The following is a 20,587-nucleotide window of genomic DNA, read 5'->3' as shown; positions in this document are numbered from 1 at the left end:
AAATTTTGTTTTCTACTATTTGTTCTTTGTGTCCATATATAATACTGTATTAAAATTTCTCTAAATTATTTGTTTTTATAGAACTTATAATTTCTTGTTTTTTTAGAAAAAAAATATATTATATAATTGGATTAAAAAGAAAAAAGAGCAACGTCTGTATCATGAGCAAAGCTGTTACTGTTAGTTAATTTTTGCACGTCTTTTTATGGCTTTTTTATTTTATTATTTTTTGAGTTCCCTCGTTTTCTTGTGATGATTTGACCCATGACAGTTCACCATTTTCCTTTTTTTTACCTATTTCTTTCTCTCTTTAACAGCGACAAAAACCCATCATCTGCTCTACCCTGAGTATGCTGCTACACTATAATCATCATCTTAAACCCATTAAATTATTTTAAATTATAAATTTATAATATTTTTAATAAAAAAATTAAAATTATAAAAAGTAAAAAAAAATTGAAATTTTTTTGGACATTTCCCTATTAAGGCCAATTAAATTCGTACAGAGACGATCTCGACTAGCAACAAGCTGTTTAATTATTTTCTATCCTACGCAAAAGGGCAGCAGAGGTCTCTACTCTGTACCCTTCTCCACATCTTGACACACCAGGGACTAATGGGCCCCAGTCAAAGGACAATAAAGCAATCAATAGTAGGAAAAGGAAAGGGAAATTAATTAATATTTTTAAATTCCATTTTTAAAAATTCAAAAAATAGAAAAGCGGTATTGTAAGTAATGATAATATTGTGGGCTGCTACCTGCGGGATTGTTTCATGCAAATCTCAGCAAAACGTACGAATAAATACCACACACCCACATGGACACGACAGCTGAATTCTTGGGACACAATTTAGAGAATTTTTTTTTTAAATAATGAAAAAGAAATTATAATCCACTTGCTCGTTTACAAGGAAAACGACAAAAAATAAATGAAAACCCACCAAGTGTAGTGTCGTTTTAAGGGTCAGAGTTGGAAGGATGGGCCTAGGGTTTTTCAAGTTGCACCGAATCTCCGTACTCTCGTGGTCTTTTCACAGCTCACAAGGGATGCTTTTCTCTCACCGCCCAAATCTATAAATCTCTTCCCTGCCTTGTCACTCTCTCACTCTCACTTCACTCTTCCTGCTTAATGTTATTTCTTTTCTTTTTTTCTTATTATTTAATTTCGAGCTTCAAATTTTTTTTATATATTTATTTTTTTAGTGGTGAATAATTAATTAAATATTATAAAAAATAGCTTTTAATAATTCATTTCATCAATCACTAAAATAAATATTTTAATTTAGTAAAAATATTAAATATTATTTTTAAAATTATTATAAAAGTCTTCAAAAAAAAGTAAGAAGCTTAAATTTTATTTTATTTTTTAATTTTAGAGTTAAAATTTTAAATTAATTTAAATAAAAAGAGTAAAAACAGATTAAATTAAAATATTGTGAGGTGAAATTTGTCATCAAATATATTTTTTGTAGCATAAAGTTTAAGGTATCTCCCCATATATTTTTTTAAAAAAATTATTTTTGTAATTAGATTAAATTAGGGAAATAATTTTTTGTTTTTTTTTTTAAAAAAAGGAGAATCGATTGGCAAGCAGGCAGTGGCATGGTAAGGCTAGTGCAAGTAAGAAGACAGAAGCTGGTGTATTATGGAAAACGGAGAATTGATTTTCAGGTGAAACATTCACGTGCTCCATTCCCCCCCTCCTTTCCTTGTCTCCTTGATTACTGTGTCTGATCCTCTCCTTATCTTACTTGCATTAATTTATTTACTTTTCCGTTTTTATTTATTTGATTTATACAATTTTTTATTTATTTTATTTTAATTGAGATTAACACTCTATTTATTTCAAATATATATATATATATATATCAAGAAAATATTCTCAATAGAATTTTTAAAAAAATTTACATGAATAAAAGTTAAAGTAAATTAAAAATTTTAAAAATTTTAAAAATTTAAAAAAAAGGGTCTTTGGGATGAAAATTTTAAATGGATTAAGATGTAAAGTTCACAGACAGTAATTTATTTTTTAATTTTTTTTTCTAATAATAGAATTTTGAAGTACATGAATAGTATTCCATTCTGGGTCTGTTTTCAAATTTCCTAGTAAGAACAAGCATATATTTTCAGATAGAATTTTGCTGCTCACTGAAAAAATAAATAACCCTAATTATTGGTCTCGTAGAGAGACAATCACCCTAAAATTACTTTTCCATCTGTCTCTCTGGAATTTTGATTTTTAAATAAGAATAGATTGAATATAAATTTATTTTAATATAATATCACATTTTCTATCTGAAATTTTTTATAAAAATTTAAAAAATTTTAATTTACATCTAAACACATATTTTAATTTATTCTATATAAATTTAAAATTATTATATTGTTAAATTTCAGGTCTATTGTGAAAAGGAGTAATGTTTCCTTTATATGAGTTAGCTTTTGGAGTGAGTTAGATTTATTTAGAATCTTTCATCTAATATTAAATCTCCTATAAATATGTTATACACTAATGTGTTGATGAATTAGACCTGACCCAAAATTTAACTGATATATTATAAATTTATTTCAACCCTAATAATTTGCACCCATGATCTCTAATGTGGCAAAATTATTAAATATTGTCTAGCTGTGTTTTTTTTTTCTCTTATATAATAATGAAATGTGGAAGCTTCTGGCATGAATTTTAATGCTTTTTTTTTTTAAAAAAAAAAGAGATATTTTGCATTGATAATTAACATTAACGTATGGGAAAGGGTTAAAAATAATTTTTTTTTAAAAAAAAAAATAGTAACAAAAAGGAGAAGAGGAAGGAAAAGAGAGTAGAGATCCTATAAGTCCATCCTTTTCAGTTGAGACACAGTTGTGGGTCAAACCTCTTAGGGTATGGGATTAAATATTAAGTTTGTCCGATTGATAATTTCGGTGAAAAAGACATCAACATTTAATCAACTTACAGATAAAAAAAACAAAAAAACAAAAAAACAAGCAGATTCCATTTCAATCTTAGGCCTTTTATTTTGCATTTTAATTCAAAATATTTAAATTTAAATTAAAAAAAAAAAAGGAAATTGAGCATCATTTTAAATATATGTTTATATATAATTCCCACTTGCTGCAAGTTCTTAAGCCTTTTGGGTCATCAACTGATATAATCTTTAAGCCTTACCAGCTAGAAAGACAAAGAAAGAGAGAAAGCTGAAGGGAGACAGAGAGAAAGGGAGAGATGGAGCTCTCTCAGCATGGTTTCTTGGAGGAGTTACTTCAAGCTCCAAGAAGAGACAGTAGTAGTTGGGCAAGTTTTCCTTCAACTGGAGCTACTGAGTTCTTCTCTAATGGCTGGAACTTTGATTCTTTTGATGAAAACACACCAAATCCTTCATTCATAGGATTCTCCACTTCTCCAACAGAACCCACCTGCACATTTGACTGCCCTTTCAGTGACCAAACATACCCTTTTGTTGATAGCTTCACTGTCCCTTCAGAGATTAATGATCATACGCCTCCATTTCCAGCCCAAGATCAAGATTACCCTTCAATGGTTGAAGATGAAGAGTTTGGTCTTCTTACAACTCACTGTAGTTTTGAAGAAATATCAAGCAATGGCTGCAAAGTTGAGATTGAACAACCAGCTTCTAATAATGCTCAGGTTTTCAATATGGGTTTGGTTACAGAGAAAAAGAGCAAGTCTAAGAAGTTAGAAGGTCAGCCTTCAAAGAATCTAATGGCTGAAAGAAGGAGAAGAAAACGCTTGAATGATCGCCTCTCCATGTTAAGATCAATAGTCCCCAAGATCAGCAAGGTGATCTATATAAGTTCTTGATTTTCTTTAATTTTTTCTTCACAAAAAGCTTGAGATTTAGAGCTGAAACAATGCTGCATTCATCTTCTTTTTTTTTTTTTTTTTTCTTTTTCTGCAAATGCTTATAACAAGAATGTGGAATTCTTAGCAGATGGACAGAACTTCAATACTTGGAGACACCATAGATTACATGAAAGAACTTCTTGAAAGGGTCAATAAGTTGCAAGAAGAAGAAGAAGAAGAAGAAGAAGGTGAAGAGAGTAAAAATGAAATGAACTTAAGAACCAAGTTAAAAGATCTCAAGCCAAGTGAAGTGGTGGTGAGAAATTCCCCCAAGGTATGGTATTTCAAAAATCAAACACTTCTTTTTTTCTCTAAATTTTCAATTTTTGAGTTGATTAATCGCTTGGCAGTTCAATGTGGAGAGGACAGAGATGGATACCCGGATCGATATCTGCTGTTCAGCAAAGCCAGGACTTCTGCTATCAACAGTGAACACATTGGAAGCTCTAGGCCTTGAGATTCAACAATGTGTTATAAGTTGCTTCAATGATTTTTCCATGCAAGCTTCTTGTTCAGAGGTAATTAATCATACAATAATTAGCATCTTAATCTTATGAAAAAATTATTATTTAGTCCCTCTAGTATGGAGAAATTCACCGATCCATCCATCAATTATGAAAAATATATTAAAATATTACTGATATTTTGAAAAGTCTAACAATTAATCATTCTATTAATTTTTAACCGTTGAGTGTTTTATTATTCGGTGTCTATAGTTTAGAAAAATTCATTCGTTGGTCTCTCATATTTGTAAAAACTCCACTAATTAATCTCTTTTTATGAAGGTATTTTAGACTTTTTGCGATACTTATTAATTAAATTAACGGATGAATTGATTATTATACCTTTTCAATCGCCAAGAACATTTCACTTTCAGTGTATATTTCAAAATTGAAAAATTAACTAACGAGTTTTCTCGTAATAGAGACTAAATAATAAATTTTATTAATCTTATTTGCTTTCTTTTCATTACATTAGCACTTCATTAACATTGCTTTGAATCAAGAGATGAATACTGTTAATTGTTTTCATGTCAGGCTGCTGAGCAGAGAAAGTTAATAGGTCCTGAAGATATAAAGCAAGCACTCTTTAGAACTGCTGGCTATGGAGGAAGATGTCTTTAGAATGAAATTTGTTCACTTGACAGAGATAGGAAGTTTGCTAAGTTTAATCAGCAAAGAATTTAATTTGCAAGTGAGAAAATTTGTAATAAATGCATTTTATAATAAGTGTAGGTTCACTTATAATTTCCTTCTCACAACTTAGCTCATCATAAATAGCATTAAATTATATATGGGCCATTTGTTCTTCTTCTAACAGAAACCCATCAAAATTATGATTTAGAAATGGACAAGATTAGATTAATTTTGTATAAATTCTTTGCCAGATTAGAATTATACTTATTAATTTTTTTTAAAAAATATTATTTAATTTCTATAGTTCGGGTAAACGTACTGATTTGTTTCTCGATTTTGAAAAATATATTAAAATATTTCTGATATTTTAAAAAATTTACTAATTAGTTTCTAGTTTTAACCGTTAAATATTATAAAAAGTCTAAAATGCCCATAATACGGAAAGATTAATTAGTAAATTTTTAAAAAATATGAGAGATTAATTAATAAGTTTTTCAAAATTATAGGGATTAAATAGTAAAATAATTAACAGTAAAATTAATAAAAGGATTAATTAGTAAATTTTTTAAAATTTGAGAAATTAATTAATAAATTTTTTAAAATTATAGAAATTAAATAGTAAAATAATTGACAGCAAAATTAATGAAGGATTAATTTAATAGACTTTTTAAAATATCAGAAACATTTTATTGTGTTTGTCAAAATAAGAGACTAATTAATAAATTTTTTCATATTATAAGGATTAAATAGTAATTTTTTAAAAAAATAAATTATTTAAACATATAATAGTTGGAAATATGGATGTTTCAAATGCTAAATCATAGCTTCACCAATAATTGAAATTAAGAATGGGAGATGATAGTGACATTTTGTCCCAAAATCTTGAAGAATATCCAACACATCAATCAGTAACAATCAAGCCCACAGAAACATTACAGAAACCAAAGGAAATTGCCTGCAGAGACCAAAGAGTGAAGCAACTAAATTAATTTCTTTCCAACATGTTAACATCAAACCCACAATTAAAATATCTAAATTCAAAGCCAGGTGTTTAGATTCATGTATATATATATATATATATATATATATTTGGAATAATATTTTTCAAATATGGTAGAATTTAAAATAATTATAGACTTCAATATTCATGAGCTAATCTTGATTATGTTAATAGCTTTTTCTACAGAATTGGTTCTGATCAAGACCTCCTACTCTTGACTGGTTATTTTAGAAATTGGAAAGGAAAGGAAACTTGAAAATAAAAACAAAGAGGACACAAATTTCAAGTCAAATTAGTCTTGCAAGATAATCACTAAGAACTTCAAATAATTGCAATCATTATCATCACAATCTTCACTATATGCATGATGCCCATTGTCTCTAGTTGTTTAACTGTGCAAACTCTTAATAAACCTTCTTTCATCACTGTAAAACAATCTAACTCAGATAAAGATTATTCTAAACCAGAGGTTAAAGTATTAGCATTTACACAAGGCAACTTCAGTTTCTGATGCTAAACTTATTAAATTTTGTTACAATTCCTCACTGTTAAAACAATGTCAGAATCCATCAACTTCAGCATCATCACTGCTGACACCATCATTGTCAAAATCAAAAGAGTCATCCTTGGCATTGGTTTGCAGATCTTGGAGCTTATTAATAGCATCTTTTACATCAGAAACCAGTGCATTTTTTGCTGCTCTAACCACATCTACTTTCAGAATGTTGACCTGCGCACTACTCTCTTTTCCTGCTTGTGGGCATGCTGCCTTTCTCTTAGCTTCCCTGTAATGTAACTGGTCTATGTATTTCTCATGCAAAGCCTTGTTTTTCACTTGCTTCAATACCGGGGGACTAACAAGATCTGTCCCACATGAACTTCTAAATCTTGAGAGGGGTATTTTCTTACCAAAAGATCTCTCATGGCACTTCTTAAGAAATCCTTGTTTTTCTGGTGAATGCTGCGGGGTGGAAACTGCATCGTACGTCTGAGTGTCTTGCCTAGACAGATTCACATTGGGCTCGAGGATGGAGAATAAATCTGCTTCATAATTCTGGTCCATCTGATTATGCTTTTGCAGCAAATTTCTGGCAGTTCTCTTTGCAATATGACTCTTCTGTTTATGACAAAACCTTTTAACTTTCAGCTCAGAGGAACCTACTAATTTGCCTACAGAAAGTGAAAAGCATCCAAAAGGCGATGAGTTCAGTCTCTTTGCCCTTGATCGAGGCAAAGGTTGAGGTGGAGTTACATGGTCCGAGTGGATCTTCTCAAAGCAATCTTGTGCAGTCTTTCCAGGCACCTGCAACAATTGATTTTGCATGTGGTTAAAATGAAAAGGATTTTAGACCGACGACAACACTTCACCAATAAAAGAAGTGAAAAAATGAAACAACAACTTGATTAATTATTTATCTTCACTCTTCAGAAAGAAAGAAGCAATGGCAAAGATAGCTTAACCACAAAATTAATAATTGCATCTCGATCATATAGCTCAAAATACTTTTATACTTTTACACCTCAATCTTAAATGAATATAAATGGAAAAGGTACAGCTGGAGAGCTCCATTTAAATGATGCTTAACTGACTAACTGCGTATAGTCACAATATTTAAAGGTCATATCACTAGCAACTTACATGAATCATGTTGATGAGAGTCTAGCAGGATTAGCTAAAATGGTGAATTCAAGTAAATACATAAACAACCCCGGAGCTATGCTGGAGACACACCTGAACCTCAACCTACAAATTTCTATGAAGCCAAACTCTATGTCTTCATTTTTAAAACCCTGAGCTCTCTTCAATGATTTAAAATTTAAACTGCTAGCTACGCTGGAGATAACACCTGAACCTGAAACTACATATTTCTCTGAAGCCAAACTGTGTCTTCATTTTAAAATCCTGAGCTCTCTTCAGTGATTTAAAATAAACATATAACATCCTAATTTTCATAATTAATCCAACCTTTTTCTACCATATAGTTATGACTGGATCAATTTTAAATAAAATAATCCAACCCTTCATAGAATAAAAACACAACGCCAAGGGTTATACAGAAACTAAAGGAACCAAAGAGTAGCACAAATACCAGCTTAGAAACCTTCTTCCAGAAATGAGGAGTGGGCTTGGCTGCAAAATAAGCTCTCTGCAATGCCGCTTCTTGCTCCTTTGACCACCCTTTAACACTTCCATTATTACCTTCCTCTCCTCTCTTCCTCTTCCTTCTTTGAGGAATAATTTTTCCTTTGGCTGCTTCAAGTCCTAGGACCACTTCAACAATGGCACAACCTTGAGTCCTCCTTTCGCTTCTCTGCACAATCTCATCACATGAACCCACACACGCTTCCCCTTTTTCTTTATTTAACAATACCTCCTTATTATCCGTTGATTTATTTGAAGAAGAATGTCTGAGTTTCTTTGGGTTACTATCACTGCTCTTCGTCGACTTGTCTTCGTCACTCTTCTCTTGAATTGCATTATTATTTCCCAGCAGAGAAAGCCTCAAAGATCGCCTAACATTCGAAATGGCTTCCACCCTCTTACTAAACCTTGGAGATCTTCTCAACCCAAGGGCGGGAGTCGAGCAAATTGAGGAACTCTCCTCGGATTTTCTCAGTTCGTTGAATGCTTTTCGTGTATAATCTGTGTGATTTTTTGAAGGTACTGGGTTGTCAGTGCTCACATCATGGGGCTTTTGTTGGAGAATTCTCTTGGATCGACGGAGAGGAGTGGTCAGCTCGTGCTGCGTGGTGGTAAATGCGGTGGTGGGTTGTCTGGCGGTTCTCTGTTTTGGCATTTCGTAGAGCGATTGGTGGGTGTTTCCTTGTTTCCCGTTTTCTTCACATCTGAAAGCATTGGGAGGGAGAACGGGACAGTGTTGGCCATTCAAATTTTGGGAAGTGGATTGGGCTTTAAGATGAGACCGACGGGAAGACAACACATACAATTTTTGGGCCACAGCCCATCCCATCCCAGCCCAATTCGAATACTTTCAGTTAAGCTGCTTTAATTATTACCTCTGTCCCACAATTTTTACATTTAAAATTCATTCACTCAAACGAATAAAATTAATTAATTATTTTAATTTAAAAAAATAGATATAATAATTTGTCTAAAATATGAAAATCATAAAATTTAGGGCTTCTTAATTTTTAATTTACATAAAAAAAATCAATAAAAGTGTTTAGTCTGAGAATTTAAAAAAAATGGTTAAATGAAACTAAGTTGAAACTTGAATAAAAATGAATTGAATTAAATATTTCCAATAAATACTGAGAGTAAGAAAATCAAATTACACATAAAAATATCCATTTGCTTCCATTAATATTTGATGTTTAAAATTAAACAAAGTTACAAATAATTATTTAATATTAACTATTTTAATAATCAAATCAAATCATAATTTTTCTTAAGATATATGGATGGAAAACTGACACGAAACAATTAGTCTTGAATTTTAACAGACTTAAACCGATTTTAAATTTTGTTGTCAACATCCGATGAAAACCACGATAATTTTTCGAAAAAAAAATTTAAGACACACGACTTTCAAAAGTGTGACGAGACCGTAAATTTGTTATAAAATTTGATATGAAAATTCTATTATTTAGAGGTCAATTTTGAATGTTGATTATTTTTTTTATATTTTTATAATTTTATATATTAAATTTTTTTATTATAAATAATCTCTCATAACTATTAAAAATATATTTTTTAATATTTAAAAATTTTCAATAAGATCGTTTATTTTTAATCTATTTTTTTTCTTATATTATTTTAACCAAACGATATTAGTTAAAATTTTTGACACAGTCTAATTAGTCTTTTATCAAAAACATACTTAAGTTTGTAAAAAAAATATTAAAATTAAAAAATTATTATATAAAATTATTTATAATTAATAAACTATTATTATAATAAACAAACAGAGATTTCATTTGACTTGCAAATGATTTTTTTTTTTTTAAAAAAAAATAGAAAGATAAAATCCTGTTTTTATTATAATATCTTATGTATTAAAATTTTAAAACTTGAAAGTAGACCCACTAGCATGCAAGTTTTTAAAATATTACTTTTGGGAAAATATGCTTTAAAAAAATAAATTAGAAAACCATTTTAAAGGGAAAATTTTATAAAGTCTAAACTACACCAAATGCTTCCTTCACATTATCATATGCCTAGCTAGTTGAAAAGTTATGACTTAGTCTTTCTCAAAGAAGAGCAAAAGATTCACAAACAAATAGAAAAAGGTACCTTTTAGAAAAATCCCATATTTGCAGTTCAATAATCCAAGTCGGAGACGATATTAATATGCAAGTCCCTATGACATAAAAAAATTCACTAGTTAATTTCTCGATTTTGAAAAATACATTAAAACATTTTTATATTTTAAAAAGTATATTAGTTAATCACTCCGTTAGTTTTAATGGTTAAATATTATAAAAAAATCTAAAATATTCTTAATATGAAATGATTAATTAGTAAATTTTTTAAAAATTTAAGAAATTAAGTAATAAGTTTTTTCAACATAGTAGAGACTAAATAATAAAATAATTAACGGCAAAATTAATAGAGTAACTAATTAGTAGACTTTTTAAAATGTTAAGAACGTTCTAATATATTTTTTAAAATTAAGAGACTAACTAGTAAATTTTTTCGTATCATATCATAAGGAGTAAGTAATATTTTTCTTTAGATAAATATGTCATTATTTACTTTATAATTCTTTCCTTTCCCTAAATGCATGTATGGTTGTTAAATGGAAATATGGGTTGCCTTTGCCTTTGCCTTTGCCTTTCCCTATTCCTTTCCAATTCAAACTTTTCATATTGCAATTTGCAATCTCTCTTGTAAGCACACTCCTTTCTAGAAATCCATCTTTCTCATTATTTCTCTTTCTTTCTTGAATGAAAACAATAAGTAATGAGTATAATGAACTATGATTTTTCATTCTTAAAAAAAAAAAAAAAAGTAAGATTCATAGATAGAAAGTTAGTTTTGTTAATAAGATTTTAAAAATCATTTTCTTTAATATTTTTGTAGTTTTTTTTTAATGCTCCAAATATAAAACATACAAAACAAATTTTTTTAAATTTTTTTTAAAAAAGTATTATTTATTTCTTACAATATAGTAAAATTAACTAGTTAATTTCTGTATTTTAAAAATATATTAAATTTTCGTTATATTTTTTAAAATTTAATTAAAAAATTATTTTCATTAAATTTTATGAGTGGCTGCCCCATCCACTTGCAATGCTTACATATAAACTACAATATCCAAACAATAGTTTGAGAGCAATTTGGATGGTTCTTTTTTGGAGAAATTTTATTTTCATAAATATTATACATAATAATTTATTCACAAAATTTTTAATTTTTATACTAATAAATAAATATCATAAAAAAAATATAGAATTGATGATAAAAAAAAACTAAATGCTTTGCAATATATTTTTAAAATAAAAAATATTAATCAAGTTATTATCAGATTGCACATTAATTAATAATTATTTATTTAATATATTTGAGTATAGATTTATTTAATATTTAGCTACTCGTTCCACATCAGCAAAGTATGGAAAATTAAGTACTCACAAATTTAATCCGATGATAAATGCATTTAAGTAAATATGAGAGGTTTCATATTCTACTTCCCTAATCTTCGATCCCCATTTTAAAAATAAAAAATAAAAAATTAAAATTATATATAATAGTTAGTACGAAACTACTAAATAATTTAGGTTAATTATTTTAAATCAAATAAAAAATGAGTCCAAAAATTATTTAGGTTAGATTAAACCGGACTGTTTCAATTGGTATTAGAGTCATCTGAATCAGAAAAATTGTGCAGAGCTAACGGGACTGCGAGAAAAGACGAGGTGGAGCCACTCGAATTATTAGCGAACCATAATACTCGAGGGTTTGATCCTAGATTAACAATTATAATTGAATTCGATTCAATTACGACGAGTAAGTCGCTAATTTAGTGAAAAAAAAGTGTGATATTCAGTTTAGATCGGAGTGTTTTAATTTACTAATTTAACAAACTTAATACAGGCAAGAAGTATCAATCCGAATTATGCCAAGGGAGAAGCATGAGTCAGAAGATAAGAGAAAGAGGAAATGGAAATGCTTTAATTTGTTAAATACTAAAAATAATTAAACCAAACTTTTAAGTAGGATTTCCACTATAATTACTCAAAGTAGAAGTATGTAGTATTATTGATTTCTTTTATTGTGGTTGCTTTACCCTACTCTTTCACATCATCTTACTCATTTATATTCCAATACCTAATCTTTTATGCTTAGTGTTATTTGATTGTTAACCCATTTTCAGGGAATTCTTGTGACGTATTACTTTATTATTATTTTTCTTCTTTTTTTTAAAGTTATAGCTTGAAAATTAATTTCAGTTAAAATAAAATGAAAAATATGTTTATTAATATTAAGAAGATTTACTAAATATGTTTATTAATATTAAAAAGATTTACTATTTAGTTTCTGGATATTATTATTATTAATAAGTTAGTCACTACATTTTTTAAAATCTATTAAAACGTTCTTATCTTTTCTTTCCGTTAACGAAATAATCCTTCCGTCATCTTTTCCGTTAAAAATAGATAAAAGAATGAGAGAAAAAATTTTAAAATCTAAATTTGCCTTCAAATAAAACTCTTTATTTAGTTTTTAAATATTGCTATTATTAACAAATTGTTCTTATCGTTTCTTTCTGTTAACGAAATAATCTCTCGTCCTCCTCTTTCTCCTTCTCAAAAAAGAAAAAAAAAAAGAAGATGACGATGATGAAGGAGAAGAAGAAGAAGAAAAAAGAAGAAAAAGAAAAAGAATGAGAAGAAAAAGATGATGATGATGAAGAAGAAAAAAAAAAAGAAAAAGAAAAAGAAGAATCGCCGCCTCCTCCTCCTTAGAAGAAGAATAAAAAGAAAAATCGAAAAAGAATCAAAGAAAAAAAATAAAAAATAAAAAAATTAAAGAAAAAGAAAAAGAATCGATGAAGAAGAAGGAGAAAGAAGAGGAGAAAAAAAAGAGAATAATTTAATTTTTGGCTATATTTTTAATTATAAAAATAAATAAAAAAATTATTTTATTAACGAAAAAAAAAATAAGAACGTTAAAAATAATAAGAATAATATTTAAGAATTAAATTATAAATTTATCTTAATATTATTGATATGGTTCCGAATTCTTAATTTAAAGAATTAATTTTTAACCAGATAAATGGATATTTATTCTGTCAGCATGACGATATTTGATTTACCGTCTAAAAATATTTTCTTCTTATTTTTTATTTAATTATTATTAGGGTGCTTTCCGGACGTAGTGGTTGTTAAATATAAATAAAAAAAGAGACCATATTAAGCGGCTGGGGTCAATAAAAGCAGATTCCTTAATAATGGCAATTAGATTTATATGATTAATCTAAACATTAAGATCATGTTTTAATTATTAAAAATTCTTTTGAATTTTGGATGGATGGATGCCTTCCAAAAGATTTTCATTATTGTTGCTATGACAGTAGACATGCATCAACATTATTATATGATTGTACCACTTACTAATTAATTATTATTAATTGAAGTGGTTAAGCATTAGGACAAATTTCCTAACATTTTATGATTAAGACAATACATAAGCAGATAATCTTTTATGATCTCACTTAGGGGTGAGCATTCGGTCGGTTCGGTTCAAAACCGAATCGAACCGAATAAACCGAAAATCGAAATTTTAGTATTTATAAAAACCGAACTGAACCGATTTTAGTCAGAAATCGAACCGAACCGAACCGGTCTGATTCGGTTCGATTCGGTTCGATTTGATCGGTTTCAATTTTTAATAATTTTTTTATTTTTTACACTTTATTTTTAATATTTTAAAATTTAATTAAAATATTTTAATCTTAATATGATTTAATTTCTCTATATTATTAAAAAACATATTATTATCACTAATCGGTTCGGTTCGGTTTTTTCGATTTTTTTCTGATCAAAACCGAACCGAACCGAAATAACCGAAATTTCTAAAATTAAAAATCGAAACGAACCGAAATATATAAAAAACCGAATCAAATTTTCAAATCAATTTTTTCGGTTTGAACCGAATACGGCTCACCCCTAATCTCACCTGATTTAGTTTAGTGGTTAGATATATAACTCACTGTTAGATTTAATTTTAAATTTATCACTCCTTTAATCTCCTATTAAAAATTAAAAATAATAATATTTTTTATTTTTTAAATACATAAAAATAATTAAATCTTTTGAATTATAATTTATACTTTTAATTTAATTTAATTTTAAAAATTAATATTAATTATGATAGAAATTTATTTTGGGACATAAATTTTGTTTTAGTGTATAATCTAGTTAATATAAAAAGATTTTTTTTATAAAAATTTGTGGGTTAATGTTAATTTTTATTTTTTAATATAAAGGAGGCATAAAGTCAAAAGATATGAAGGGATAGTCACATGAGAATAATTTAGGGCGATGTCTCAAATTATGAGATCAAACGTAAGTTCATATGGATTAGGCAGATATTTCATTAGTAAAAAAAGTCAAAAGATATGAAGGGGACAGTCACATAAGGACAATCCAGAGTGTAGATAGCCTTTGCATATCTCAAATCATGAGATCAAACATGAGTCCAGCTGGATTAGGCAGATATTTCACTAGTAAAGAATTATTTACCATGATATTTATAAGTTTATTTGACACCTTATTCGCTTTATGATAACAATATTGCAATCAGACCTTCTAAAACCGATTAAACAATTCACGACACTGGACAGAAGGCTGAAATAAAGGAGGTTCTCTCATGAACATCCATTTAAAATTAAGGCCAATATAGACTTGGAATCCATTTCCATCACCACACGCGTATATCCACGAATCCAAGCTAACTGCAACCACAAAGAATCGCATTAAGCTCAACTTGTATGGAATTTCAAATTTCCAGTCATACCATAAAGCCTTCCAACCAGAATCCTTTGCTATCCCTCAATACCCCACCTCTCCCATCACATCCTGAATTACCTTTAGCAGCTCCGTTTGCGTTTAATTTCACATATCTATCACATGAAGGTTTCTAAGCCACGACTAATACCGTCCTACCAGGATCATAAGAAGGGGATGTAACCCAAACAGTTTTATTAATGCATATATAAGCTCTCAATTGGTACAACTCACTATGAACTTGTAACTCAACACCCTTGAAAATAGTCTCATTATGCCATTGCCATAAAAACCACAACGTAATACTCGAGATTTGAAGAGAAGATATTGTAAAACCATCTCTAGGTACCAAACTCGAAACATTGAGAAATATTTATTCAAAATCCATATTATAAACATTATTCAAAGTATTAGATTCCCACACTTGTTTCCAAAATTCACGAGCTTTACAACATTCTTTAAATAAATGAACCACATCCTCAATTGGCCAACTACACAAAAAACATCGCAAATCATCAGTAAACCCACAGAGTAATTTCTCCCCATTAGTCATAAGCTTACCAAGAAAAAATAAATAAAGGAAAGACTGAAAAAATAACCAAAGGAAAGACTGAATTTTTTAGGTAACACGTACCTACCAAAGAAGATTTCATATTTTATTAGGTGCAACTCTTATTGGAAGTTTTTGTCTTAGAAATACAGTTTTGATAGAAAACAACCCAGTAGATGTATCCTTCCAAGCTATTTGATCAATCGAGTTCATAATTGGATCCATTCTAACAGCTTCTAGTTGTTTGCAAATATGAACAGGTAGAAAAGAAGTAAAATTATGCCATAGCCAACCTGAACTAGTCCACATCTGAGCCACTGTGACATCAATTAAAGTATTTTGGACTGCAGCAAAAGTAAGAAGGGATGGTGGGCAATCACCAATCCACATATCATTCCAAAAGCTACTAAGATGTCCATTCCCAATCAATATAAAACATCTCTTTCACAGCAAATCTGCACTTTCCACCGACCCTCGCCATAAAGCAGAAGCATGTGATTTTGAGACAAAAGCATCCATACTAGTAATTCCTGCATAGTACTTACCTTTTACTATCTTTAATTAGAAGGCATTCTCTTTTTTGAGAAGACACCAACCAAGTTTCACCAGAAACACCATATTCATTTCTCTACATGTACGAATGCCCAACCTACCAAAATTCACCGGTAGAGTTACCTGATGCCAGTTAACTAGGTAAACTCTCTTATTAGCCCGCTGGTCTCCCTGATTTCATATATCAAATTCCTCACATACTAATTTGGAAAGATACATTGCTTGCATTAAATAATTAGACAAAGCAGATAAAACCGATTTTACCGTAGTCACCTGACCAGAGAAAGACAATAGATTGGATTTCTATCCCGCCAAATGAGAGTCAATCTTCTGCAATAAAAGGTAGAATAAAGCTTTGGTCATGCGTCCTTGAATCATTGAAACTCCCAAGTACATACCAATTTCCTTTGTGCAATTCATGCCTGCCATAGAATAAATATCATGTTGTAGGATAGAATCTATATTAGCTGAGAAAAAAAATCAATGACTTATTAACATTAATATTTTGACCCGATGTAGTACTTAAAGTATCCAAGCACTGTTTAATTACATTAATCTAGTCCACAGAAGCTTCCACAAAAAGTAACAAATCATCTGCAAAGAAGAGATATGAGATTTCGGGACCTTTACGAGAAATCTTAATAAGACGCTAATCACCCGATTCTACAACCCACCTTATACAATGACTCAACCTTTCCATTGTAACGACAAATAAAGTATGAGATAAAGGTTCACACTAACAGAACCCTCTTGTTAGTACAAAATTGTTAAACACTAAACCATTCCATAACACTTTCATAGAACAAGCCTGAAGGCATGTACTGATTTGATCTATCCGGACTCAGGAAAATTGGCTTGTCGCAGACAATCTATCAGAAAATCCCATCATAAATGATCATAAGCTTTCTCCAAATCTATCTTCAAAATCATCCACCCTTAACCAGTATGCCTATAATGCATAGAATGGACTACCTCCTGAAGAAAAACTACATTATTATGTAATTGATGCCTAGCTATAAAACTGCTTTGGTTCCCAGAGATTATGAGAGGAAGAATTTTCTGCATCGTGTTCGCTAACATCTTTGTAATGATCTTAAAGCTCACATTGCAAAGGCTGATTGGCCAAAATTGGGTAATGGACTCTGGATGATCAATTTTGGAGATCAAAATCACCAAAATCTCTGCCAAATTATCCTCCAAAACCCCATTATGCATGAAATTAAGTACTGCCTTAATAATATGAGGGCCCACCGAAAGCCAAGATTTATGATAAAAATACACTTGAAAACCATTCAGCCCAAGTGCTTTATATGGATCCATAGCAAATACTGCCTCCTTTACTTCCTCAGCAATAAACAGTAGAAAGGCATATCCCCTGACATTATCGGGAAGAGAAGGGTAAGTGATTGTATGTCTAATCACTGTATTACTTTCATGCTCGGCTGTATGCAATTGCTTATAGAAATTAAAGGCCATATCCAAGAGAACTGATTGATCAAAGCACTATTCACCAGATTCATTCTGTAAACCAAAGACTTTCTTCATAGCACCCTTAATGACAACAAAAGTATGATAGAAAGAGTTATTATGATCCCTCTTCCTTATTCATCATTTCCGCAGTTTCTGAAACCATAGAATTTCTTCTTGATCTAGTACTCTTCCAAGTCACTACAAAGCTTTTTCTCCAAGTGCAACAATCCATTATGAGGAGAAAGCACCAGCCTAGCTTGAACTCCTCTTAATCTTGCTAAGAGATGTCGCTTGCAATGATAAAGACACCCATAAACCTATTGTTTCCATACCCCAAGTCGAAAAACTAAGTTTTTGAGAGCCATAGATAACAGAACAATAGTATTCCAATTTTCTGCAACAAAGGATTGATACATGGGATGTTGCAACTAGGATGCTTGAAATATAAATATAGGGATCACACCAACAAAAAAATTCATAGAGAGTTGTATTAATTGAGGACAATGGTTAGAATAGAGCTTCTCCAGATGAAAAATTACAGTAGAAGAGAATAAATAGCGCCAAGAAATATTACAGATTGAACGATCAAGTCTTGCAGTTTTGAAAGACCTCGAGATATAATCATGATGCCATGTAAATTTAGGACCAGAGGTTGAAAAATCTAGTAAACCCAAATCAGACATCCACTGCAAAAAATAAGTACATCTAACCACAATATGAGTTCCTTGTAATACCCGGCTAGATTCCGGCATCGGAATCCCTACCTTCCGGCAGAATCCCCGTTGGAATCTGGAATTCTGAAGATGCCAGAGTCTTCTAGAGGGGTAAAATGTATTTTCTAAATGTTTTCACATGATTTTATGGTTTTTAATGGAAAAGAAATGAGTTTTTAAAGGATTAGACCAAGGAGGCATTTGCCAGGTTCGGCCGCCAAAAGTGAAGTTCGGCCACCGAACATAGGAAGGTTTCGGGAGAGCTTTTGGCCTTTGAAAGCTTTGTTTGAACGAACCAAGGTTCGGCTGCCGAACCTCAAGTTCGGCTCTCGAACATGCATGAGTTTAGGGGGCACGTTAGGCTGCCGAAGTGGTTGACCAGGCCACCTATAAAGAGCCCTCAGATCGGAAATGGGCGAGTTTTCTCCCCATTCTCGAGCTCAGGTGTGTTCATGTCCTCCTTTAGTCGATTCCATGCTTTTTCTTCAAATCTTTCACGTTTTTATGGGTTACATGGTTGTTTTGAAGAGTTTTAAAGCTTGGATCAAGTTTTTGGGAGCTTGGAGATCCAAGGAGTTTCTTTTCTCCCATCTCCAAATTAGGGATCGCACCAACCCTCGATTTTCAAGAGGTAAGTGTAGATCTATGCCTTCCTTTATGTTTTAATGAAGTTTTAAAGAGTTTTACTGCTTGAGTATGGGTAGATATGCATGTTAGGGTTTATGTGGGTTTATGCCCAATGCATGTTATGTGATGGTCATGTTGAAGGTTTAAGCTAGTTTATGCATGTGGGAGTGTGTATGCATGCTTGGGAGAGAGCATGTGAGGTTTTGGGTTGTTTTAGTTGGTTTGGATGTTGTTTGTGCATGTGGAGGCTGAGTTCTGCCTTTCTGAAAGAACTCAGGTTCGGCAGCCGAAGGGACTTTCGGCCGCCGAACCTGCCTGTGGTGGCTTGTTTTGGCTGCCGAACCCTGCCCCCGAAAGTTGGACTTTCGGCTCTGGAGGGGAGTTTCAGCAGCCGAAGGTGCCGCCGAACATGCATGAGTTTCGTCTCTAGATGAGACTTTCGGCCGCCGAAGGTGCCGCCGAAAGTAGCTGAGTTTCGGCTCTGGATGGACTTTCAACCGCCGAACCTGCCGCCGAAAGTGCCCTGTCCAGCCTTCCTTTGCATGATTTCTATGTTTGTTTTGAGGATGTTTTAGGGGGTTTTTGGGGAGTTGTTTATAAGTGTTTAGAGTATGTTTGACACCTCACTGGAGTCCACCTGTGTAGAATCGGACCCGAGGAACCAAGGTGTTTAGCAGTGTTAGCTGCTTCAGAGTCGGTCCAGAGCTAGTCAAAGGTGAGTAGAACATAACTCTTTTCATATTAAAGAAATTAAATGTTTTAAGCATGTTCATGTATCACGAATACCATGTTATGTAATAGGTTGTTTGCATTAGAATTCACGAATATGTTGCATTGCATAATACGATGATGATGATGTGGATGGATATTGGATGATCCATTAGCCCTCAGTATGACATGATATGACACGACATGACATGTATGACATGATATGAGATGGAAAGACCAGGCGTGGCCGTATCGCCCCTGACATAGAGTATGTGAAGTCCAGGCGTGGCCGTATCGCCCCTGGCATAGAGCATTGATGAACTTGTTATGATATGAGATTTATATGTTGAGGGCTATTGGTGACAAATTCATCCTTGATGTGTATTGTTTGTGATGTGATGCATGTCATGAAAGCATATGATATAATAAACTGTTTTTCTATTTAGTTCTGCTCACTGGGCTTTATAGCTCACCCCTCTCCCCTAACCCCAGGTTTGCAGGGTCAGAGATAGTTCAGGAGGTCAGCAGATTATGGCTATGGTTATGATTTTATGTAATAGTATAGTTGTGGACATGATGTAATGTAAAGTTGTGGACATGATGTAATGTAAAGATGTGTATTAAAATGTAAAATGAGATATTGTAATGTAATAGATAAAGTTGTGCTTTGCCCTAGTGGGTGGTTAATCCCTCTGTACATGGTCTTTATGTATGTTTTATATTGAGGCATGAAAACCAAGCTTAATGTATGTTGCCCCATTAGAGTTGTTGATGAGAACTCTAGTGTTGGGGTTTATGATTAGGAGTTGTGCATGCACAGGTTAAGCTTGGTGTATGAAAGAAAGAAAAAAAAGGTTTACAGTTTTATGTTTTAAAGTTTTTATGTTTATGTTTGATCATGTATGGGATTATACCAGCTGTACAGGATGTCTGTTAGGCTTGCTACGGGTCCCGGCGACCTTAAGTCGATCTGGATCCTAGCGCCGGTAGCG

At 31.2% G+C, this 20,587-nt stretch overlaps 2 protein-coding genes across 2 annotated transcripts; one reads left to right on the top strand and one right to left on the bottom strand.

The window, feature by feature from the left end:
- Positions 1-3,119: 3,119 nt before the first annotated feature.
- On the top strand, positions 3,120-5,113 carry LOC110627831 (transcription factor bHLH93). Its single transcript, XM_021774201.2, has 4 exons — positions 3,120-3,803; positions 3,955-4,140; positions 4,217-4,384; positions 4,904-5,113. The coding sequence occupies exons 1-4, from the start codon at positions 3,228-3,230 to the stop codon at positions 4,988-4,990; spliced, it is 1,017 nt and encodes a 338-aa protein (XP_021629893.1). The 5' UTR covers positions 3,120-3,227; the 3' UTR covers positions 4,991-5,113.
- A 1,318-nt stretch (positions 5,114-6,431) lies between these two features.
- On the bottom strand, positions 6,432-8,855 carry LOC110628043. The gene is made up of 2 exons (XM_021774487.2): positions 8,093-8,855; positions 6,432-7,305 (listed from the first exon to the last, which is right to left on the bottom strand). Exons 1-2 carry the CDS (start codon positions 8,798-8,800, stop codon positions 6,562-6,564), a joined length of 1,452 nt encoding a protein of 483 aa, XP_021630179.1. The 5' UTR covers positions 8,801-8,855; the 3' UTR covers positions 6,432-6,561.
- Between the last annotated feature and the right edge of the window lie 11,732 nt (positions 8,856-20,587).

The sequence above is a fragment of the Manihot esculenta genome, chromosome 12 (assembly GCF_001659605.2).
Source record: "Manihot esculenta cultivar AM560-2 chromosome 12, M.esculenta_v8, whole genome shotgun sequence".
Classification (NCBI taxonomy): Eukaryota; Viridiplantae; Streptophyta; class Magnoliopsida; order Malpighiales; family Euphorbiaceae; genus Manihot; species Manihot esculenta.
Note: the sequence above shows the minus strand (reverse complement) of the source record. Positions and strands in the feature narration are given on the sequence as shown.

Bases quoted from the DNA above. Each gene is read 5' to 3' on its own strand.
- LOC110627831 (XM_021774201.2), top strand. From the start codon at position 3,228: ATGGAGCTCTCTCAGCATGGTTTCTTGGAGGAGTTACTTCAAGCTCCA. The intron at 4,141-4,216 runs GTATGGTATTTC...ATCGCTTGGCAG, and splicing joins TGGTGAGAAATTCCCCCAAG to TTCAATGTGGAGAGGACAGA. The intron at 4,385-4,903 runs GTAATTAATCAT...TTTTCATGTCAG, and splicing joins TGCAAGCTTCTTGTTCAGAG to GCTGCTGAGCAGAGAAAGTT.
- LOC110628043 (XM_021774487.2), bottom strand. From the start codon at position 8,800: ATGCCAAAACAGAGAACCGCCAGACAACCCACCACCGCATTTACCACC. The intron at 7,306-8,092 runs GTATTTGTGCTA...CAATTGTTGCAG, and splicing joins GGAAGAAGGTTTCTAAGCTG to GTGCCTGGAAAGACTGCACA.